The sequence below is a fragment of the Canis aureus genome, chromosome 3 (assembly GCF_053574225.1).
Source record: "Canis aureus isolate CA01 chromosome 3, VMU_Caureus_v.1.0, whole genome shotgun sequence".
NCBI classification, from domain to species: Eukaryota; Metazoa; Chordata; class Mammalia; order Carnivora; family Canidae; genus Canis; species Canis aureus.
Window position 1 is genome coordinate 64,815,850 of NC_135613.1, and position 23,457 is coordinate 64,839,306.

Consider the following 23,457-nt stretch of genomic DNA (forward strand, 5'->3'; position numbering starts at 1 on the left):
AGATATTATAATATTTTCTTTCAGTAGCTATTGAAGCAATAAGTATGGAAAGGTATGTACTTGGCCTGGAGGAGGGTCAGCGAGAGAGAAAGCATTGAGTGTGACATTCAAAGGAAGGTAGTAGGACTTGATGACTGTGAATATAGAGGCTCTGGTAGATGAAGGCATCAAACAAACTTTAAGGGACAACCTGGGGTACCTGGGAAGTTAAAGTTAGGGGTGCTGTGCATATGTATTGCTTTGTTAAAAAAGACCACAAACATTATAGTTTAAAACAAAAACAACCATTTAATTTCTTTCCCGGTTTCCAGATTCAGATAGAGCACACAAGGGAAGCCCATGTCTGCTCCATCATGTCGGGCTTTTGCCTGGAAGGGTTGAAGGCTGGGAACTGGAATCATCTGAAGGTTTTTTTGTCCATATTTCTGCCTGGAAGCCACACAACTTCAATTCTGCCACAGTGACTGGTCCAGGCAGTGAGTATCCTCTGTGAATTCCAGGGAAGCGAACACAGATCTCACCTCTGGCTGGAGGCATAAGCATAAGTTACCTTGATAGAGGAGCTTGTGGGGTGGGCTAACTCCAGGGCTGGCCGTCCTTCAAAAACACCATCTCCCTCAGCTGCCAACAAAACATAGTATCAACAAAATGTAATGAAGGTTAAGAATTTTACTTCAGGAAAAACATGGGCTTGGGGTAAGTTGAGGTGTTCACTTTGTACGCGGTTACTCCTTATCTTCCATATGACAATCAACGTAAAAGAAAATAATGTTCAAGATACAGAGATTCAAGGTTAAGGAACGGGTTCCCCAAACGTGAGGAAAATAATCATAGCTAACATTTCCGTGGTTCTCTGGGAAAAGGCACAGGAAAGGGATGAAATGTAAAGATGATCAGTTCAGACTCCGGCTCTACCACAGTGTGCAATGGTGAATAAAAAGTTAACTTCTTAATACTTCCGTTAGCTCATTAGTTAAGGGGTGGATGCTGCAGCATCTAATTCATGGTTGTTGTTTTTTTTTGTGAAGATTACTATAATACCTAAAAAAAATTAGTTAATTATTTTTGAGAGAGAGAGAGCACGAGTGGGAGGGGCAGAGGGGAAGGGAGAGAGAATCCCAAGCAGAGTGTGTGGAGTGAAGAGCCTGACCCCGGGCTGGATCTCATCACCCTGGAGATGACCTGATCTGAAATCGAGGTCCTATGCTTAACCATCTGGGCCAGCGAGACGCCCCAGGATTAATGTAATTCTTAACGTGTGGGCACCTGTCTGGTTCAGTAGGTGGAACATGTGACCTTTTTTTTTTTTTGAAGATTATTTATTTATTTTTTCATGAAAGACACAGAGGAGAGGGAGAGGCAGAGACACAGGCAGAGGGAGAAGCAGGCTCCATGCACCGGGAGCCCGACGTGGGACTCGATCCCAGGACTCCAGGATCACGCCCTTGGACCAAAGGCAGGTGCTAAACCACTGGGCCACCCAGGGATTCCCCAGCATGTGACTTTTGATTTCTAGGTCTGAGTTCCAGCCCCAGGTTGTGCATAGAGATTACTTAAAAAATAAAAAGAAACTCTTGGGGCGCCTGTGGGGTCGGTCGGTGAGGCGTCTGCCTTCGGCTCAGTCATGATCCCAGGGTCCTGGCATCCAGCCCCCCATGGGGCTCCTTGCTCCTCGGGGAGGCCGCTTCTCCCTCCCTGTCTGCCCCCCCCACCCCTGTTCGTCTTCTCTCTCTGTCTCAAATAAATAGAATCTTTTAGTAAAAAGAGTGATTCTGGGGATCCCTGGGTGGCGCAGCGGTTTGGCGCCTGCCTTTGGCCCAGGGCGTGACCCTGGAGACCCGGGATCGAATCCCACATCAGGCTCCCGGTGGGTGCATGGAGCCTGCTTCTCCCTCTGCCTGTGTCTCTGCCTCTCTCTCTCTCTCTGTGACTATCATAAATAAATAAATAAATAAATAAAAAAACTATACTTAAAAAAAAAAAAAGAGTGATTCTTATTAATTGCTCCGTAAAGTCAGCTATTAACATGTATCCTATTCCTCCTACTGAAACACAATCGCAAAAGTGTCTCACCACACATGAAACGCTAACTGGGTTGCTCAATCGTATTTGGATGAGCCGGGTGGGTCTGAGCGGGAGAAGCAGCTCCGCCAGCGCAGAACGCCCGGTAACACCTCCACCGCCGGCCCGGCAAGGTCAGAAGCGGGGTAAAGGGCCTGGCAGCCGGGCAAGTGCCGGCGGGGGTCGGGGCCAGCGCCTGGGGCCGCGTCTGTCCTCTGTGGCCCCGCCCCCCGCCGCCCCGCCGCCCCGCCCGCCGGCCAATGGGCGCGCGCGCCGTCGCCGTCCGCGGCTGCTATTGGAGGAGGGGGCGGGGCGGGGCCGCGGGGCGGGGCCTTGGCTGCGCGCGCCGGCGCTTTCCGCCCTCTGAGGCTTGTCTCCGCGCCCTTCGGTCATGGCTGTGCTGGCGGCCCTTCTGCGCGGTGGCGCCTGCGGGCGCAGCCCCCTGCTCCGGAGGCCGCTGCAGGTGAGGGGGGGCCAGGGCCCAGGCCGCGGCTTGCCGGCCCCCGCCTGGGAGAGCCCCTGCCTGCGGCGCGCGGGGCCCCCGGCTTAGGCCTCGGGACCCGCGCCCGGGCAGCCCACCGACGCGGCGCACGCGCACGCGCACGCGCACGACGCGCCGCCACCTGGCTCCTGTGCGTCCCCGGCGTCGGCGGGGTCTCCGCCGCTTCCGCACGCCTTGGCGAGGGTTGCGCGGAGCCGGGCCCGGCCCTGCTTGACCGCGGCCTGGGCCGTACCGCTGCACCGGGCTTTCTCCGAAATGTGCTTGTGTTCTTGCAGCGGGCTCCATCGCGCCTGCTGGGCTGAGGCCCTAAGGGAGAATGGACATACGCACCTGCTCTGGTGCCGCTGCACACTTAGGGGGAGAGTGAGCGGCTCCGCCCCACTCCAGGAGCAGACTGTATCCTATGGCGTTACGGCCTGAGGGCGCCCTGAGGTGTGCTTCCCCCTCGCCCTTCTCGTCCTGTGTTTAGGGAACCGGGTGCGAGGGCCTTGAGAAGGGCAGTGTCAAAGCATGGGAACCTGCATCTTGGATTTACCACCTGGCAAAACCTCGGGAGTAGTAGAGAACGCCAGGGCGCGGCTGGTGAGGCGAGTTTGCCAGGTTGGTTTGGGCCGGGCATTTTGAAATCCAGCCATTGTTGCAAGACTTTGGGCTCGACCCAAGTCAGGGCAGACGGTTGATGTTTTGGGTTTTGTCATAACCAGAAGTCGGGGAGGATGGAAGTGCGGGAAAGAAACATTGTTCTGGCGTGAAGTAACCAGAGCTGTGTGCTGAGGGTATAAAGGGGAGCAGCGTTATGCAGGAGATTTGTGAAAGAATAAATGTAGAACTTGACAAGCAGGGAGTGGATGTGAGGAGCCAAGGGAGAAGGAAGACTCTAAAAATAATCCTGGGGCGGTGGGGGGTAGCCCTGGTGGTGCAGCGGTTTAGCGCCGCCTGCAGCCCAGGGTGTGATCTTGGAGACCCGGGATCGAGTCCTGCGTCGGGCTCCCTGCGTGGGGCCTGCTTCTCCCTCTGCCTGGGTCTCTGCCTCTCTCTCTCTCTGTGTGTCTCTATGAATAAATAAATAAAATCTTAAAAAACATTAAAAATAATCCTGGGTGAGTGAGCTAAGAGAGAAGTCAGGAGGCGGGGTTTACAGGAAAGAGTTCTTTTTCCACCTGTAACCTAGTGGCAGAGGGGAAGTGCCGGGAAATGTACCCGGATCAGTTCTTGATCAGCAGATTTGTTATTTCATGTACTGATTTGGGAAGTCAGGAAAAATGTAGTTAGGTTAACCTGGGTTTCAACCAGTGTTGACCAGGCCTATTAGGCGAACTCAATTCTCTTAAAAAAAACAAAAACAAAAAAACAAAAAACCAAAACAGATACAGAACCCTATTTTTAAAAAGGTTTTATTTATTTATTCATGAAAGACACAGAGAGGCAGAGACATGGAGGGAGAAGCAGACTCCCTCTGGGGAGCCTGAAGTGGGACTCGATCCTAGGACCCTGGATCACACCCTGAGCCAAAGGCAGACACTCAACTGCTGAGCCACCCCAGAATCCTTGTAATTTATAGTTTAATTAAGATCTTACGGTCAGGGATCCCTGGGTGGCGCAGCGGTTTAGCGCCTGCCTTTGGCCCAGGGCGTGATCCTGGAGACCCGGGATCGAATCCCACGTCGGGCTCCCGGTGCATGGAGCCTGCTTCTCCCTCTGCCTATGTCTCTGCCTCTCTCTCTCTCTCTCTCTCTCTCTCTCTGTGACTATCATAAATAAATTAAAAAAAAAAAGATCTTACAATCAAGCACATATTGCTTAGTAGAATGGAGCTGTAGGTTTTACAGTGTATGATTTATGGTGCTCATTTTTTTGAATTCTAGAATCAGCATTGGTCATTATTTGAAATAAGCAATTGTTTACTGGAAACCTGTTGTAACAAGATTTTCAATAGTTAGTGCCAGTTTGTTGAATGGAACTTGACCTTCACCCATTACACTGGCTCTTTGATGTTTACCTTCAAATACAAAGTTTCCCTTTTGGTTAGCAAAGTAATGAACTAATTTATCAGAGCTTGCCTTTCCCAGCTGTAACCACTTTTTTTTCTTTTTTAATATCCTTTCTTTTTAAGCCTCTGGAATTAGACTTCTGTGCCCCTCATTTGAAGAGTACCCGTGGTTTTTTTCTTTCCTCTTGACCTTACACTGCATTTGATACTATTGACCATCCCCCCCCCCTGAAACACCTGTTTCGCTGTTTTTGACTCCAAATTATTGTTTTAATACTCAGACTTTAAAATACTTCCCTGCAATTTGCCAGTCCTCAGCCCGTTTGCTGCCAGATTCCTTTCCCTCTGTGCGTGTTGCTGTGGGGCTGACCCTTGCAGGCGCAAACATCACAGCGTCTATCAGCTGGTTTCTGGATGGGAGATTGTAAGGGAGAAGCCAGGATAATTTTTTTCTGTCTGCCCTTAGATGGTATTTCTGATCCTGTCTGTGGCTCCTTTGATTCTTACTTCTGCAAGGTGAGCCTGACCTCTTGGCTTTGGTAACCTCCTGCTTCCCTGTGTCCCAACACCCTATGTGTGCTAATGCGTTCCTGTTGCTAATCTGTACTGCCTGCCTCTGTTGTTCATAGCTTTTCTATCATCTGTATATTTAATCTCTGCATTAAATTATATTTCAAGTAGAATGGTTTTTATTTTCCCGGTTGGATCCTGATGGATACCCTCACTGTTTTGCTTCCTTCTCATTCCCTTTCACCCTGTGGATTTTTGCACCTCAGTCCTTATACCAGCCAGTATAGAGTTGTGGCAAGCCAGCAGGTAGTGATAGCGATCTGATGTGGAAGGTGCCAGAGATAGCCTGGAGGTTAGAATATGTTGACTTTAATGACTGATTGGCTAAAAGGTGCTTAGTGAGAAGGAGTTGGGTATAATCTGGGGGCCTTGGCCTGCTGTTTAGATGGGTAGTAATGGTTTTCAGAGGAACAGATGTGGCAGCAGAAAGTGATGAGTTGTATTTTGGCCTTGAGTTTGGAGTTGCCAGTTTGATCACTAAGAACTGGAGGAAATTGAGATTTGGGAATCAGCAGTGCAGATGAGAATGGCATCCATGGGCATTGACGAGCTCACCGACAGCGGGTGGGGAGGGCTTGGCGTGAGGCCCTTGGGAGACGCAGCGTCAGGACAGTCTGGGTGCGTAGAACACAAAGGTGAGTGAAGAGAGGATGGTGTCATGGAAGAAAAGCCGGGGGATGTAGTGTCTTCTGAAAAGCCAGGGGAGGTGAGATTTTCAACAAAATACCACAAATTGGGCAGCTTTAAACAACAAAAATGTTTCAACAATGTTCTGGAGGCCAGGAAATCTGAAATCATGGTGTTGGCAGGACCCCACACCCTCCGAATCCTGGAGGGAAATCCCCCCCCTTGCCTCGTCCTTGCTTCTGGTGCTTTGCTGGCGGTCTTTGGGAGTTCCTTGGTTTGGAGATGTCGTTCCTGCGCTCCATCTGCACGTGGCAATCTCCCCCGTCTTCTCTTCATCTTTCTTCTGTGCTTCTCTTTCTTTAACGGTGTTAAAACTTTATCTTTTTGGGGCATTTGGGTGGCTCAGTGGGTTAAGCGTCTACCTTTGGCTCCGGTCAGGATCTCAGGGCACTGGGATGAAGTGCCCTGCCACTCCCCCTGCTTGTTTTCTCTCTTTCTCTCTGTGTCAAATAAATAAAATCTTAAATTTCCCCCCCCTCTTTTGATAAGGACATCAGTCATCCTGGATTAAGCCACCCTGATGACCTCATCTTGATTCCTACTCTAGAGACCAATTTATAAATAAAATTATATCCTAAGGCACTGTGGGTTAGGACGTCAAATTGCTTTCTTCTCCTTACCTGTAAACTATGAATGTTGGGGGCCGCTGGCTGGTTCTGCCTGACCGCACGCTGCAAACCCACGCCTGGCTGCTGCCCCTGTGCTCCTCGCCGGGCTCCTCCCTGCGTCTGCCCGGCCGGCCCCCTGCCCTGCGCTCTGTGCACAGTCTTCCTCGGTGGCAGAGCCCTGGCTGGCTTGTCATTGCCCAAACCACTACACAGACTCCTGCTCGTGGGGCCCCACTGGCTGTGCTCCTCGCCCCGTGTCCTCCTCCCTCTGTCCTCACCACCCTGTGTCCTCCAACCGCCCCCCGTGTCCTCCTCGCCCCGAGTCCTCCTCCCCTGAGTTCTCCTCCCCCGTGTCGTCCTCCCTCTGTCCTCACCGCCCCGAGTCCTCCTCCCCGTATCCTCCTTCCCCCCCGTGTCCTCCTCGCCTCGAGTCCTCCTCCCCCGTGTCCTCCTTGCCCTGAGTCCTCCTCCCGTGTCCTCCTTGTCCCGTGTCCTCCCATGTGTCCTTACCCCCCGTGTCCTCCTTGCCCTGAGTCTTCACTGCCCCGTGTCCTCCCCTGGTGTCCTCCTCCCCTGTGTCCTCGCCCCGAGTCCTCACTGCCCCAAGTCCTCCTCCCCTGAGTTCTCCTCCCCCATGTCCTCCTTGCCCTGAGTCCTCCTCCCATGTCCTCCTTGCCCCGTGTCCTCCCCTGTGTCCTCCTCCCCGTGTCCTCCTTCCCCCCGTGTCCTCCTTGTCCCGTGTCCTCCTCCCCCATGTCCTCCTCGCCCCGAGTCCTCCTCCCATGTCCTCCTTGCCCCGAGTCCTCCTCCCATGTCCTCCTTGCCCCGTGTCCTCCTCCCCCATGTCCTCCTTGCCCTGAGTCCTCCTCCCATGCCCTCCTTGCCCCGTGTCCTCCCACGTGTCCTCACTGTCCCGTGTCCTCCTCGCCCCGAGTCCTCACTGCCCTGTGTCCTCCCCTGGTGTCCTTGCCCCGAGTCCTCACCGCCCCGTGTCCTCCTCCCCCGGTGTCCTCCTCCCCTGTGTCCTCCTCGCCCCGTGTCCTCCTCACCCCGTGTCCTCCTCACCCCGTGTCCTTCTCCCCCGTGTCCTTCTCCCCCGAGTCCTCCTCCCCGTGTCCTCCTCGCCCCATGTCTTCCCATGTGTCCCATGTGTCCTGACCGCCCCGTGTCCTCCTCCCATGTCCTTCCCGCCCCATGTCTTCCCCCGCCGGGTCCTCCCCATGTGCCAGGTGTGTCTGTCAGGGCCTCAGTTGCGCCCTTCCAGATGCCCCAGGGCTGCCCTTAGCACGCCGGAGCCGTTCCTGACCCCGGCTCCTGACCCCCGTGTGGAGAGGCCCTCCCTGGCAGCTCTGCGGCCCTTTCTCTGCCTCACGAAGCCCTGACCCTCCACGTGATGCTGTTCTTCACGCTTGTTGGCGAGCGTCAGATTTTGTTCAAATATTTGTTCCGTATCTGCCGCCGTCCCGGGGAGAGCGACCGTGAGTAACCACTGTCTCTTCTCGGAGACAGGTGTGGAGACAGGTCACCGGGTCACAAAAGTGCATATTCTGGAAAGTGCCAGCGAGCGCCCAGGCTGCTGTGGAGGCTGCGGGGCGGGTGAGCTTCCTGGGGCCCTGGTGCGGCCCAGCCCAGCCGCCCCGACCCCGCTGGCCGTGTTGGGCCGCTGCCTACGAGGACGCTCCGTGCCCGCGGCCTGCCCGACCCCGCGTTTCCTCTGCTCCGGGGATCCTCAGGCAGCCCGGCTGGGGCGGGCCGTGAGCGAGGAAGGGCAGCCCTGCTCCCGGGAAGCAGGAGCTCAGTGGAGGTCGGGAGAAGGAGAGAGGGACAGAGACGGAGCCTGCAGAAGGGAGGAGGGAGGCAGACGTGCCCGTGCCCGGGCTGGCGGGCTGGCTGGTCGCATGGTCGCGGACAACACCGAGGGAAGGGCTCCTTAGCGCCTCTGCGTGAACAAGGATAACAAGGATGGGCTGTTCCTGGCGCATCTGGGGTGGGGGGGATGGGGACCGGGCTGAGGAGGGAGCGGACTCACAGAGCAAGAGTGAGGTGAGTTTGGGAAGAAGTTAGGAGCAGGTTGTTGTGGAATAAAGGAAAGGGTATGGGTGTCATTCCGGGAGCGATGGAAAGCTACCGAAGGACTGACCAGGGCAGTGATGAGATTTGATTGATGTTTTAAAAACTGGATAGACCGCGGATCAGCGTCAAGTGGCTGTGACACTAGCAGGAGAGGTGGCTGGGCTTCCGAGGCTGTGGTGGAGATGGAGCAGGGAGGGAGGTGGCGGCTGTTTGGATGCAGAGTTGGCAGCGTCTGCCCTAGAGTACCTGGTCTCAGGGCAGATGGAGAGCGAGTCCTAGGATTGTGGCTTATGCGCCCCGTGTCCTCCCTGTGTCCTCACCCCCGTGTCCTCGCTGGTGGTAGTGCGGCGCTCCGAGGTGGGACGTACCGGGGAGAGGATGTACCCAGGATCACGCCCTGGGCTGAAGGTGGTGCTAAACTGCTGAGCCACCTGGGCTGCCCATTATAGCAGAATTGTTGATATCAGCTTTCTACATAAAAGTGACTCTGTCATTTTAACACTGGAAAAACGATTGTCTGAAATTCTGTGCTCCTCCCGCCCCAGTAAAACATTCTGTCTCCAAGCTGCCATATGCATGTATCCGTTCTCATCTACTCACTTTACAAAGCAGTTCGGGGAGGATACCTTGTGGTGGTTGTGGTTCTCTCTCTGCTGTAGCTTCTCTGTCACATCTGTGTTCTTTTTGTACTCTTCTAAGTTGAAGCTTTAACTGGTTGTTTGCACTAAGACCAACTTTTAGATATTTGTAGGCTGCTGATTGCTCTGAGATACAATTGGCCATTGATAACTATCAACGAGATTAGGTTCTAAATACGAGTGGTCATATTTGAATATTTATTAAGCTTTCTGACTTCAGAGGATAAAAAAATTAATTTTTCATTCTGTGAATTGTCCAGTTTGAGATCAGTCAGGTCTCTGAACTGTGACTTGTATTATCTCTACTTGTTCTTGGCATTTATTTCTAAGAGCAGTGTGGAAAGAATTGAGATGTAGGGACAAGTTACTTGCAGTTTTCTTTCTTAAAAAATAACATATTTGGTAATACAGACCATATTTATATGAGGTGGGTTTGCTTCACCAGATGAATCAGATCCATTCGTTAGAAGTAGATGAAGGAAATAGCAAGTTTTATTTAAATATTTTTTGAGCAATAAGGACATTTTCTTGGGGTAGTCTAAAATAAATGTAGAACTTACAATTTAACTTAAAACTACATTTTATAAAACTTTAAAAAGGCTTAAGGATTTTAAACTTTATGAAGTTATCAGAAGTTAAAACAAAATTTGCAGTGAGGAGCTAATCAGAAAAGTATATTCCAAAACAGTGATTTTTTTTTTTTAATGATTATAACAGAGACATATGCTGTGAAGAACGTGGAAATAAAAATATAAGGAAGCAGAAAGAAATCACCGGAACTCCACCACTGAGAGATGTAAATTAGAATTTTTTATGTTGTAACTTTACAAATCTTTACATTGCAGGCAGTCAGATACGTGGAGCGAAGTTACGTGTCAAAACCCACTTTGAATGTAAGTATGTTTAAATTGTGCTTTAAAATTTCAAGAATTTAAAGAGAAGTATAGTCTTAAAAATGTATATTCTTATATGTGCATAGATATGGGGTCCCCCTGGGATGCTGTGGGGTTAGAATGGCTCACTGTTGAAATCCTAAATTAAACTCCCAAATGCCAGTGAAGAGATCTCTGTCTGGCGTCCTGCTCAGTTTCTGCTGCTGCTTGCCAGTGTCTCCTGCAGAACAAACTTCTAACTGTGCGGTATCCTTCTTGACATTCCGGGACCCTCATCATTGGGTGTAGGACACTGCAGAGGCCACGTGGAAGATACTAGGAGGAAGGGGCCAGTCCAGGCTGGGGATAAGACAGGGAGGACTGTTGTCTGTTTCTGGGTGCTTTCTTAGGGCTGCCCTGGATCCTATGGGTCCCTTGGATGACTTAGTAATAGCCTTCTGTCAGAATGGAAGGAGCAGCTCTCATATTTATCTCTGAGCTTAGTAGGAGAATGTGGAAGGCAAGTGTGAGAGAGTTGTTAAAATGAGAGTTTGATGCTGTTTACGAGAGCTTTTGTCTGCTTCTTTTTAAAGTTCATATTGCTGTTATTAATCATTTAAGAAACAGTGGCTCCACATGTCCTTTTAAGGGGTGCTGCCCCACGCAGTATGTGGGCCTGGGCTCCTCGCCCAGAGTTGCCTTCGGGAAGGATGTCGTTTGGTTGGGGTTGTTGACTGAGCAGTGAACACGGGTCAAGTGATCATGTCTTATATTTTCACTGCAGAGTAGAAGTGAAATTTCAGCTTCTACTTTTAAACCGCCTGAGGACAGTTGGGAAGGATCTAGGTGTATTTTAGAGTTGGTTTGTCTGAGGTTTTCTGTTGGATCTGAAATCATAACGCAGCACCAGTGAGCTGATGAGTCTTCCTGCTGCTCCCATAGTGAGATTAATCTTCATGGAGTAAATGGTCATTCATCAAGATGTCTGTGTCTTAGGTAATAACGTGGTTCCTCCCCCTTCTTCATGCTCCACTTGGCCATGGTCAGCGTCTGTGGTAACCCAGTGCTGACACAGTCTGTGTCCGTCACTCGCCTTCATCTTGTCACGTAGACATGTCATCATCTCATATGGCCCTTGCCAGGGCGAGTCCAGCACACAATGTTGAGAGACCACATTCTCATAGCTTGTGTTACAGCATATTGTTATAACTTCCGTTTGATGAGTTACTGCCGCTGGTCTTCTGAGCCTGGCTTCATTTTGGGTGTGTATGTGTAGAGAAGACAAACTATGGCGTTCAATTCTCTCTGCGGTTTCTTGCACCCATTGGGCGTCTCCGAACATATTCCCCAGGGATAAGCTTGGGGGACTACTATGTATCTGAATTATGTGTATTTAATGAAAGATGGGTTGGATACAATATTTAAATGTAATGAGTTTTACTGACTTCTGTCTTGCCAGGAGGTGGTCATAGTAAGTGCTGCAAGAACACCCATTGGATCCTTTTTGGGCAGCCTTTCCTCCCTGCCGGCCACTAAACTTGGTTCCATTGCAATTCAGGGAGTCATTGAAAAGGCAGGTCAGTAGCTACTTTGCTTTTCTGGCTTGTTGTTGTTGTTTGTTATACTTGTTTTGCACTTATTATGTATATAACACTTAGAGACACTCAGTGCCTGTATTTCTAAACTTCCTTGTAAAGAAATCCTTGTATTATGTTTAGGATGAAACTCAAAGCTGACAAGAAGAAACTGTTCCTGCTGTGTAATATCATGTACCTTATTAGATAATCACTAATTAATTACATTTAAATTGAATAAAACATGGAAACGCGGTTTTGTTTTTGTAATCAAAGGGATTCCAAAAGAAGAAGTGAAGGAAGCCTACATGGGGAATGTCCTACAAGGAGGCGAGGGACAGGCCCCAACGAGGCAAGCGGCGCTGGGCGCAGGTACTGGGGATACATCTTTGCTTTTATATGTAAAATGTTTGGGAGAGCAAAATGGAGGCTGTTCAGCTTAAATACAATGTTAAATGCATAACATGATGCAGACTGAAATTGGCGGGAGTGAGGATGTTGTGATTAGAGGCTGACCTGCTCTGTTGTACTAATCTACATCCTAGAGTTGTGTTTGAAGAGTATCTTCGCTTTTCCGGACTGACTTGTGTTGGTTTTAGGCTTACCTATTTCTACCCCGTGCACCACTGTAAACAAAGTCTGTGCCTCCGGAATGAAGGCCATCATGATGGCCTCTCAGAGTCTCATGTGTGGGCATCAGGTAAGAAGAACTTCTTTCCCATATTATAACTAAAATAATACACAGTGTTAAAGACACACTAAAAATCTGAGAGCATTTGTGCTTTAGAAGTGATAATCTTTCTCCTCAGTGCAGCTGCTGTGTTGTTTCTGATGGTCAGGAGTGTCTGAGTTTCTTCTGTTGGGGAGGAGGCCAAATGTTAGCTTGTCTTGGTTAGAGAATGGTTTTGGTCTTCAGGTGACCCTTTATTTGGTCTTTTCTGAGATTCTGGGAGACTCAAAACAAATTTTGTATTTGCCAGAAGAGTGTTCATCATAGATAAGAATAAGGCTGACCCTGAAATTCGATGACTGACCGCGTCCAGACATGATGACCTATCTAAGCACCCATGTTCATTTGTTAGATCGTGCTTTCCACTGGCTTCGATGATTCACTCTCATCTTGGCCTGAGGTCAAGCAGGAGGTGGCTGCTCACTCAGCATGTATGTGCTGTGGTGTGAGGAGAGCAGATGCAGATTCACGGACTGAGAGTTGATCAGACCCAAGCCCTTCCTTTCTCACTTGGGTGGAGTGAGGCTGAGACACTGCTGACAGTTACAGGGTTGAAATGAGAAAACAGGTGTCTTCATCCCCATCTGGTGCCTTCTCGCCTCTCAGGGGTATGCTGCACAAGGGCCTGGGGTGGGGTGTGTGCAGGTTACTGCTCATGCACACCTGAACCACAGCGAAGTGTGCCACTGCTCTCACTCCTCCCCTGCTTTGTTTCCAGGTATAAGGCAAGTCAGAGGGGGAAAGGAGAGAGTGCTATCTGGCTAATGTGGCCCATGCTTTATTATAAACCATGTATGCACATGCAGATACTGACATGCTACAGAAAAGTATAAAAGGAGTAAGTCTTCTTTAGCCTCACTGTCCATCACTCTCTTGTGTGTTCTGCCACTAAGAACAGAGAAACTTTGGGCAAGTTGCTTGAGCCCTGTACCTCATTTAATGTCTGGGAAGTCTTTCTACATCAGCACGGAGGTTAGTGTTGTACTGAGTTGAACCACGATAGCTTATAATGTGGGCCTGACTGAATAGACGTCTGGTTATCTCCCCTTCACTGTTTTCAGTAATGCTGTCATGCATACCTCTATTCTTCTGTCTTTGTAAATACTTCTAAATACTTGACCAAAAAGTCTAAAGCAGGACAGTGTAGTGGTAAGAACACCAAGTCTAGAGCCAGACTAGTGGGAAATCCTCCCTCTGCCCCATGAGCTGAGCACCTGCCATGTGACGTTCCCTGGACACTAGTGGACAAAATGTTAAAATCTCATCGTGTACAAATTGATCTGTTGGAAAAATAACTAAGGAGAACTTGAGTCAGAAGATCTTCAGATTATATTTTCAAATGCTTTCCATAAAAGTGGTACCAGTTGCACACTTAGTAAATGTTGGGAGCTTGTTTATACAGAGGGTAACACCACCATGGGATGTTACCAAGCCCTTGTCACAACAGCGAGTGGAAATCAGTGGAGATTGTTTACAGGTTGGAAAAGTGAGAAGGACAGTTTTGTCTCAGTTGATTTATTGTGATTTTTCTAGCAAATGCTATTTGCACTACATTGAAATGCTTTCGGCTGGTATTTATTTGCATGTATACAATTACCTGACTTACAGGAAAACTAAGAATAAATATTTTGAATATTTAATTACCTTTTATTTTGGAAAGTGGCCATTTTTATTTTGTGTTGAAGAATAATTGCTACCTTATTTTCTGTCACTTATTATTGCCATCATCTCCAGGAAATATTCAGTATTTTACATGAGAACTAATTGAGAATCTCCTGATTTCAAAACCAGCAAAATATTTAGGTTTCTTTGGTAATTGTATTGGTCTTAATTCCTGATTAAAGGCTGTGAGAAAAAACTTGCCTTTAATGCTAAATGTTTTACATTAAACTATTTGTTTTAAATTAGCTCTTCTATGCAAATTCCTTTTGTTGGTTTGTGCTCACAGGTTAATTGGTTAATACTCATTAAATGTCTGTATATGCCAGGCCCCAGTGACAAAATCAACGTGACAAGGTTTCTAGCCTTAAAAGGAGCTCTCTGGTAACAAGAGACGTACAGATAGAGCTCTAGGGCAGTGCCAGAGTGCTAATAAAAGTGTTACTCAGTAATTGGGGAACAAAAAAGAAGGAAGGGCAAGTGTTCCAAGAAGATGCAAGTGTTCAGGGAAAGCGCACAGTGGCCACGTTTTGGTTAGTTTTAGTGGAAATAACAGGTGTTTCACATATTGGTGGATGGGTCAAAGTGCGCAGGGGTGTGTGAGTATAGCAGAGGTCGTGGATGACCTGACTGGAAGGAGAGAGAAGCCTTCCGTGAGAAGGCCGAGGAGTCCTCCAAGGAGGGGAATGAGGAGGCTGAACATTCCAGCCAAAATGACTTGCGTGTGTGTGTAGACGCTGCTGGGGTGGAAGCAAGGATGCATGTCAGATGATCATGTAGGAGGTTGCCACAGGGGTCTGGGAAAAGGTGGTCAAGAGGATCTCCACCAAAGAAGTAGGAATATTTCTGCAAACACAAATACTTGTCATCTTTTAGAAGACATTAAATGTTTAGCAGTGTTGAGTGCCACTAAGGGTTAGAAGAACATCAGGAAATGGTCAGTCCTACATGAAGGATCCTGGAATCTCAGAAATACTTGATTCTTAATTATCATTACAGATTTTAGAGACCATTTCTTTTCATCAGGATCAAAGAGGGTACTTCCAGTATTTGCCATGTAACAGATGAATGAAGTCCAGACACTTGTTTGCGATAGCTGGGTAGTGGGTATACTGGCTTACAAGCTTGTTTGAATTGACATGGTTTTTGTTGTTGAGCAGGATGTGATGGTGGCAGGTGGGATGGAGAGCATGTCCAATGTCCCCTACGTCATGAGCAGAGGAGCCACCCCATATGGTGGTGTAAAGCTTGAAGATTTGATTGTAAAAGATGGACTCACTGATGTCTACAATAAAATCCATATGGTAATTACTGATTTTTAAGGAGAAATGCCCTCCAGTAAACAATCCTGCTTGATTTTATTTGCCTTTGAAATACCAACTTCTAGGCTAACTCAAGTATCTAAAGATGAAACATGAGTGAAAAATGACCTAGTACAGAAAGAGTTGTATTTTAAGAAACTGTTTAACTACTTACCACTATTTTACATTACGCACGTTAATAGGTATTTTATAAGTTATGCAAAGTAAATTGTTTTTTAAGGATTCCAACTTTTTTCAGGGAAACTGTGCTGAGAACACTGCGAAGAAGATGAACATTACACGGGAAGAGCAGGACACGTATGCGCTGAGCTCCTACACCAGGAGTAAAGCGGCGTGGGAGGCGGGAAGATTTGGAAGTGAAGTGATCCCGGTCACAGTCACAACCAAAGGTAGAGGGATGATGCTCCAAAACAGATTTTAATTTTTAGACTTCACAGGTTGCTAAAAATTTTGCTTTAAATTAGTTCATTTTTATCTTTGTTCAATTGAAGACAAAGATACTTTTGCTTATGGTTCATATAGGGAAATACTAAGTTAGAATTCAGTTCAACCCAATGTAATACCAGCTTCCAACTCAACTGCAAGTTCCACTAAGAATGTTTTCAGTTTGAGAAATGGAATGGAAATCTGATATAAGCAACAGACAGTTTATTAGCCTTTTAAGTGAGAGAGAGAGTGGCTAGGGCACCTCCCAGAACTAAGGCTGTGTGGCAGGAAGCAGCAGCATGGGGGCTCCAGGGATGGGACCTGGGTACCCCTTGCTGCATGCTCTGAGCCTGTCTCCATCTACAGTGGCCCCTGCAGTGCTCAGAGTAGGAGCTCTTTGTACCCACTCCAGCAGAATCCACAATCTCAATGGTCTCATTCCCATTGAGAAATGTTGACTAGGTTCCGAATGGTGGGATGCCCTGCTGTCGGGAAAATGGATGGGATCTGTGATCAAAGAAGGGGGAAGAGCAGAGGATGGGATGTGGCCGAATCAAAGATTTAAACTGTGTTAAACTACTTAATAAACTTTTTAAGGTCACTAACAGAGATTATAGGTGATAGATTCTAGAGCAGGGTTTACTTGGGATGGTGAGTGGTGCATCCTTGTGTGGGAGTGTCTCACTGAGTGGTGATAACTTAAAACACTTGTGTTGTAGGCAAACCAGATGTACTGGTGACAGAAGATGAAGAATATAAACGTGTTGACTTTAGCAAAGTTCCAAAGCTAAAGACAGTTTTCCAGAAAGAAAATGGTTAGTATGAAGAAATGAAGCATGACAAAAAATGAAGTTATACCATCTCTGGTCTTGGAACTGCCTAAGGATTTTAAAACAGCAACTCTAGAAAACATCCAGATGTTATTTAACATTTTCAGTATGTCAGGCTCATGTGAGAATAACATATCCAAAAATATTTAAAGTTGTTTAATACCTTCAATAATATAAATTCTAGGGAAGAGATTATAGGATGAATATAGAATTGTTTTTCATATGTAATTCATATTGAAAGTTTGTGAAATGAGGTGTTTATACATTAAATCCCTATCAGATTCTTTTTTTGAAAAAAAGATTTTGAGAGCAAATGAACGAGCAAGAGAGCATGAGCAGGAGGAGGGGCAGAGGGAGAAACAGACTCCCCACTGAGCAGGGAGCCCAGCTCAGGCCAGCTCAATCCTGGACCTGAACCCAAGGCAGATGCTTACCGGACTGAGCCACCCAGGTGCCCCCTGTAAGATTCTTGAGGAATAAGGTGACAGCAGTGTTGTCATTGTTTTATTTCCAGTGTCTGGCATATAGTAAGTCCTAAGTAACTAACTGTTAGATGCTATCATAAATGGGATTCCAGTGTTCTCAATTAATGCTTCTGAAATCCTTGAGGTGGTCCTCAATTTCCTTTTAAAATTGGCTGTATACAGTTGTGATAATAATCCAAAGTTACTCTTCTGCCTTTCCTGATTTGAATTTCTAAATACCAACTATAGGGATGGATCAGTATTTTTTCAAGCATCATATTAAGTTTTTTTTTTTTTTTTTTTGCAAAAGTTTACTTGTAGCTGCAACTTGGTCTTGGTTTTAATTTTATAAAAGCTTAGTTGACATAATTTACATACTGTAAAATTTAAAATGTATAGTTTAATGATTTTTAGTATTCTTGACATTTAACTTCAAGTGACTGTAGAGAAGAACCTGATTATGATGCGGTATCTGCTCTATTGTGGATAAGCAAAGTTAGACTCGGTGGAAGAAAAATAAGGAACTGGTCTTTATCTTTGAAGACTTGTAAATCAGCATTTACCTACTGCCATCATGCATGTGTTTCTGGGTTAGCTTTGAACAATCTGTTAGAAAACTAATACAAGATGGACTTTTATAGTTGTATTATATATAGTTAGCTACATGTATGTTTCCTGAAAGCAGTAATTACCTCCATATGTATTGGTCATTTTTCATGCACAAAGCAGTAATTTAAGTTGAACCAAATGAATTCAGTGTGAAAGTATGCTTTTGACTTCACGCTCGCTGCTGCTTTCAGGCACAGTAACAGCTGCCAACGCAAGCACGCTGAATGATGGTGCTGCGGCTGTGGTACTGATGACTGCAGATGCAGCCAGGAGGCTCAAGGTGAAACCGCTGGCAAGAGTAGCAGGTAGAAAATGTTTGAAACTTGTTTCTTCCTAAACCTCTTTAAGCTTCCTGAAATGGAGTTTCTGTGCTGGTAATGTGCAATGTTGAAGTTGGCTACTTACTATCTAGAGGTTGTACTGTGTGACAGAATGTAACAAATAGATATTTTGAGATAGAAGCTCCTTTAGTATTTGTTATAATTCATTTTACAGAAGAGTAAGCTTTAAGAATCTTTTCCTGTTCTGTATGATGAGTAGGAGCATATCAGGTACATGTTTTACCCTGGCATGGAGGGAAAAGGTAGCCAGGTAAATTAAGAATATGAAATTGAGGGTATAGGAAGAGGAAATCTAGGTATTTTTGCATTTATCCATGTGACCTTACTCTCAATCTCCTTAAACATTTTTAGCTGTAGTATCTTCCTGGTTTTCTTAATGACTTATAGTTTTGTTACTTTTAAAAGCCTTACAACTTTATATTTTAAAAAAAATTTGAGAGAAAGGGGAAGAGAGACAGACTTGCCGCCAAGCGTGGAACCCGTGCAATCCCATTACCTTGGGATCAAGACCTGAGTTGAAAGTCAGACATGTTATTAACCTCCTGAGCCACACAGGCACCCCTTCATTTTTTTTTTAATTTTTATTTATTTATGATAGTCACACACACAGAGAGAGAGAGAGAGGCAGAGACGCAGGCAGAGGGAGAAGCAGGCTCCATGCACCGGGAGCCCGACATGGGACTCGATCCCAGGTCTCCAGGATTGCGCCCTGGGGCCAAAGGCAGGCGCTAAACCGCTGCACCACCCAGGGATTCCCACCCCTTCATTTTTAGTTGAGATCTTGGGTTTCTTAACCTCAGCATTTCTGGCATTTTGCAACAAATAATTTGTTCCTGAGGCTATTCTACACATTAAAAAAAAAAAAAAAAATCCTCCCAAGATTTTATTAGGGAGGGAGAGGGAGAAGTAGGCTTCTTGCTGACTCAGGAGCCCAAGTTGGGGATCATGACCTGAACTGAACCCACCAAGGTGCGCCCTCAGCCTCTACACCTTGGATGCTGCATTAAGTGGAATTGTGTCCCGGGAGACAAATTCTCCCAACCTCCTACTTATGAAAATCAATGGTGTAGATGATGGATCTAATTTTATAAAGTTTAGAATCTTAGAAAAGGAACAAATACATTTACATCTACTGGGATTTGGAAGCTTGCAGTTTTGCATATTATATATAACAACTGTTAGATATCACTTGCAGAAGATTTTAATGATCTTTTTTTTTTTTTTTTTTAAATAAAGCATTTGCTGATGCTGCTGTGGAACCTATTGATTTTCCAGTTGCACCTGCGTATGCTGTACCTAAGGTGAGAACAAAGTGAGGGGCCGTACTCTGTCACTGTCATGCCAGCTTCTGGTGTGCGGATGGCAAAGCTGTAGGGTTTAGGTGTTGAATTTTCATCTGCTGAAGCCTAGAGATAGCTTGGTATCAAATCTTCCCATTTTTTTTTTTTTAAGATTTATTTGAGAGAGAGAGAGAACACGAGTGGAGGGAGGAGCAGAGGGAGCAGCAGACTCTCTGCTGAGCAGGGAGCCCAACCTGGGGCTTGATCCCAGAACCCTGAGGTCATGACCTGAACTGAAGGCAGATGCTTAATCCACTAAGCCACCTAGGTGCCCCCAAATAGATTAACTAATGAAAACATTTTGAGCAACCTACCAACTACTGCTTCAGTGGAACAGATAAAAAGTACATTTTGAAGAACACCTACATCCTCCAGGCTGGCACTTGGTCTCTAAGGGAAGTTGCTTCAGAGTCACAGGAGACAGAGCTGAAGACATGATTTCAGCAAGGAGAGGGCCTTGCCCTGGGAGGGACCTTCTGAGACCAGCATCCAGCAGAGCAGAAAGCAGTGAGGAATACCAGGAAAGAGGATCAGAAGGGAGCAGAATCACCCAGTTTCTGAGGGAGATGTGCAGTTCTGAAGGCAGAGTTCCAATCCTGCCTCTGGCTGGACTGAGAGCCAGAGAAGTTGCCACTTGGGGCACCGTGTTCTGTCTTTTGCAGTTGGAGCTGTGCAGCTTAGAAAGCTGAGCCTGCTGGAGGCAGAGAGGAAGGGGGGGGGGGCAGAGGAAGAGTTTTGGGTTAATTTTATGGTTGCTCACAACAATAATTTCTAAAGAAAAAAAGACAGTAACAATATTATAGATAATCTCATAAGGATAATAACCATTAGCCCCATAACACCCTTCTGCACAGCTGAGGAACTGTCAGCTAACAGAATAAAAGACCTGAGATAATTTGTAATGAAGATATAATAGCTAAGAATGTCTGTGCTCATATAGCCCCACAGCAACTTTTGTAAAGGATAAGCTTAGGAGGTATGGAAAAAACATACTAAGAGTAGAAACTAATACACCTCTCTCATTTGACAGATCAAAAATCTACAACTAAGCAACACAGTCAAGTAATCTTAAGGCTATCAAGTTAAAACCCCCAAACAGATAATCCATGGAATGTTCAAGAAAATCTAGTTCTTTCTGTTGCAGCAAAATAGAAGTACATTCTATGGTCACAGTGCAGTAAGATGAGAAATGAAAATCAGAAAATAAAAGGCTCTTCTTCCTGGAAACTAAGAAACTCCATATTTAAATATCTCTTGCCACAGGACACCTGGGTGGCTCAGCAGTTAAGTTTCTGCCTTTGGCTCAGGTTGTAATCCCAGGGTCCTGGGATCGAGTCCCACATCAGGCTCCCTGCATGGAGCCTGCTTCTCCCTCTGCCTATGTCTCTGCCTCTCTGTGTCTCTCATTATTCATAAATCTTTAAAAAAAAAAATCTCTTGCCTCAAGGAGAAATAGAAACCCAAATTGCAGAATTCCAAGAAAACAATGAAAATAAGTTTGACTATTGTTAAAAAAAATTTTAGGTTCTTAGAGATGCAGGACTGAAGAAAGAGGACATTACGATGTGGGAAGTAAACGAAGCCTTTAGCCTGGTTGTACTAGCAAACATCAAAATGCTGGACCTGGACCCCCAAAAAGTAAACATGAATGGAGGAGCTGTTTCTCTGGGACATCCGATTGGGTAGGTAGACATCAATAGCTCTGTCCAGGCTCCTGGATACCTAATTGTGGTTTTGTCTGAACCTTAACTATTTCATGCTAACGCCTGTTACTCTTGGTGGAACTGGCTTCCTTCCCACCTGTCCTTGAAAGGCAAACACCACTTCTGATAGGATCTAACACCGAACACAGAGCTGCCGCATTTGTTACCCAATAACTAACACTATTTTAAGATTAAAATCTATGCTTTGGCTTTTTAAAAAGCTGTAACTTCTTGCATGTCTCCTACATTTAAGGAGTTAAATTCTGTAAGTTAATTTGGGTTTGCAACACGTTTTGGTTAGGTATTCTGTAATTTATTAACACAAATGCTTTCTTAATCTTAGGATGTCTGGAGCCAGGATTGTCGTTCACTTGGTTCATGCCTTGAAGCAGGGAGAATATGGTCTTGCAAGTATTTGCAATGGAGGAGGAGGTGCTTCTGCCCTGTTGATCCAGAAGCTGTAGACAACTTGTGTCATCCAAAGCACAACAATACTACATGGATTCTGTAATCATTATGACTGACCACCTGGGTCAGGTTATTCAATCTGTTTCATTTTCTATTTTTTTCTAATATTTTTATAAGCAGATAAGATCAGCTCTCAAACCTTCTGAAATTATAAGTTTTTCTTCCTGTTTTAAGTCTCTTGTAATCTTTAGAAGTTCAAAATGTTATATATAGCTAATTTAGGTTGAGTAGACTCTTTAAAGTGTTTGCTACAAATAGGACATACCCATGTGCTCAGGGCTAGAGGGGGAACCATTTCTCAGAACACTGGCAGGCAGTGTTTGGGGGTTTGGCCTCTGGTTACTAGAGCAGCACAGAGAGAAAAAGTTAGGGTGGGGGGACTGCTCAACTGAATGGATTTATACAATGAAGAGACTTCTGTAACAGGACAGAATGCAGCACAAGTATCCAACTGCATTTCATCTGGGGAACCCACATGGTTGGCAGGCGCTGCGTCCACAAGTTCTGGGCAAATGATTCTTGTGGATCCTTATCTTAGAAGGAACAAAATGTGACAATATAAGGAAAAAACTAATGTTAAGATTCAGACAGAATACTTAAAAAATCTGTATGGTAATCACAGCTAATACTTGTAGCTCATTCACTAAGTATTGTCCTAGAGACTTTTAATCTGTATGGAGTCCTTTGGGCCTTGTAAGAACTCAAGAAGGTGGGCACTATTCCTTCCTCTCAGGTACAAGTGAGGACACTGAGGCACAGGGTAGGGGGACTACAATGCCAAGTTGCTTGGTAAGTAGCCGAGCTGTGTCCGATCCATGCAGTCCCACTGCTGCTGTGCTCAGTAAGCTTCCGCCCTGACTGGGATAGGAGGTGGGTAAGACACATGAAGGAAACCCAAAATACATTAGAATACTTCACTGAAGACAAACAGAAGTAACTGTGACATGGGAAAGCTCTCTGACAATTCTGGGAGAGTAAAACAAATATAGAACCAATTAATAAATGGTATTTCTTAAAAAGAAAAACAACACATGGTACTCCTAAGGATTAATTATAGTAGAAAAACTCTGAAGGCCTTACTTATTTCATTAGCAAAATTAATATATGTGCTGCCAAAGCGAGCACTTCATTAGCAAAATTAATGAACAGAATCCTAAGATTCTGGAGAAAACATCTAGGTAGAAAAATGGGTGACCACATCTTTATTTCTGTTTTATTAAATATTAGAAGACAGGTGATCAACATCTATATATTTTTAACGAAACAAATATACTAGCAATATCTAGGCATGCAAGAGCTTATTAGATAAAATGCTCTAATGTTTCCTCCAAAAATGACCAAGTTTATTACCAGCATATGGAAAGAATCAAAATTATGAATTTAAGGATGTAAAAATTTAATTTTTAAATTTAAAGTACTGGCTGGGGAGGAAGGAAATATAGTGTGTATATATATATATGTATATATATATATGTTTTTACCCCTATTTTACTGACTAAAGACAAATGCTGTTAGAATATATAAATGAATTCTACAATAAATTAGAATAGAAAATAAAAGGTGAAAAAGTCCATTATAAAGTAAAAAGAGAAGGTTAGCATGTATCACGAATTACTTAGTCAAGCCAGAAAGTGTTAAAATAGGACAGGAACTATTTTATTAAAAAAGTTATAGAACCTGAAGACAAGGAGAAAAAAGAAAGTAGTGGTCTTTATGGAGGACGACAGAATTGATCATGTATGTAGGAGTGGGCTGTGATCCTCCCTAGAGACTGGGAAGCCAGCAGATCCCACCTCTGTCTTCTCACTTGAACCTGTTAAAAATGGCCAATATCTTCCCAGAAATAGCTTGTATATACATCTGGTGCCTTACCTTTTGTAGCTGCCTCCCAAAGATTGGGTCCCTGGACCTGGCTTTGATAAGCAACAGGGCTTGCACTCCTGGATCCCAAAGAACTGTAGCAGAGAAGCGATTATCACTGGAGGCAGGA

The 23,457-nt window shown here is 45.8% G+C and overlaps 2 protein-coding genes and 1 long non-coding RNA gene across 7 annotated transcripts in view; 1 reads left to right on the forward strand and 2 right to left on the reverse strand.

The window, feature by feature from the left end:
• Nucleotides 1–262: 262 nt before the first annotated feature.
• On the reverse strand, nt 263–2,293 carry LOC144305547 (uncharacterized). The gene is made up of 2 exons (XR_013372540.1): nt 2,074–2,293; nt 263–621 (listed from the first exon to the last, which is right to left on the reverse strand). It is a non-coding gene; the product is annotated as an uncharacterized LOC144305547 (long non-coding RNA).
• A 93-nt stretch (nt 2,294–2,386) lies between these two features.
• On the forward strand, nt 2,387–21,640 carry ACAT1 (acetyl-CoA acetyltransferase 1). Of its 3 annotated transcripts, none has more exons than XM_077893344.1 (12): nt 2,387–2,524; nt 9,975–10,022; nt 11,461–11,578; nt 11,852–11,947; nt 12,175–12,275; nt 15,125–15,268; nt 15,525–15,675; nt 16,432–16,527; nt 17,807–17,920; nt 19,193–19,257; nt 20,821–20,978; nt 21,343–21,640. In XM_077893344.1, exons 1-12 carry the CDS (start codon nt 2,453–2,455, stop codon nt 21,461–21,463), a joined length of 1,284 nt encoding a protein of 427 aa, XP_077749470.1. In that variant the 5' UTR covers nt 2,387–2,452; the 3' UTR covers nt 21,464–21,640. The 3 variants fall into 3 exon arrangements, with proteins under 3 accessions (XP_077749470.1, XP_077749471.1, XP_077749469.1); XM_077893345.1 differs by lacking the exon at nt 2,387–2,524 and adding an exon at nt 2,742–2,995; XM_077893343.1 differs by lacking the exon at nt 2,387–2,524 and adding an exon at nt 3,066–3,163.
• Nucleotides 21,366–23,457, reverse strand: part of NPAT (nuclear protein, coactivator of histone transcription) — a 64,005-nt gene continuing 61,913 nt past the window's right edge. For all 3 annotated transcript variants that reach the window (XR_013376771.1, XR_013376769.1, XR_013376770.1), the window contains one exon: nt 21,366–23,422. The gene's annotated coding sequence lies outside the window, so the exon portion shown is untranslated. The remainder of the gene's footprint in view (nt 23,423–23,457) is intronic.

What these genes read in the sequence shown, in the direction of transcription:
- ACAT1 (XM_077893343.1), top strand. Translation starts at nt 3,074, where the DNA reads ATGGGAACCTGCATCTTGGATTTACCACCTGGCAAAACCTCGGGAGTA. An exon ending in TGTCAAAACCCACTTTGAAT is followed by an intron (nt 10,023 to 11,460) that starts GTAAGTATGTTT and finishes CTGTCTTGCCAG; the next exon opens with GAGGTGGTCATAGTAAGTGC. An exon ending in GTCTCATGTGTGGGCATCAG is followed by an intron (nt 12,276 to 15,124) that starts GTAAGAAGAACT and finishes GTTGTTGAGCAG; the next exon opens with GATGTGATGGTGGCAGGTGG.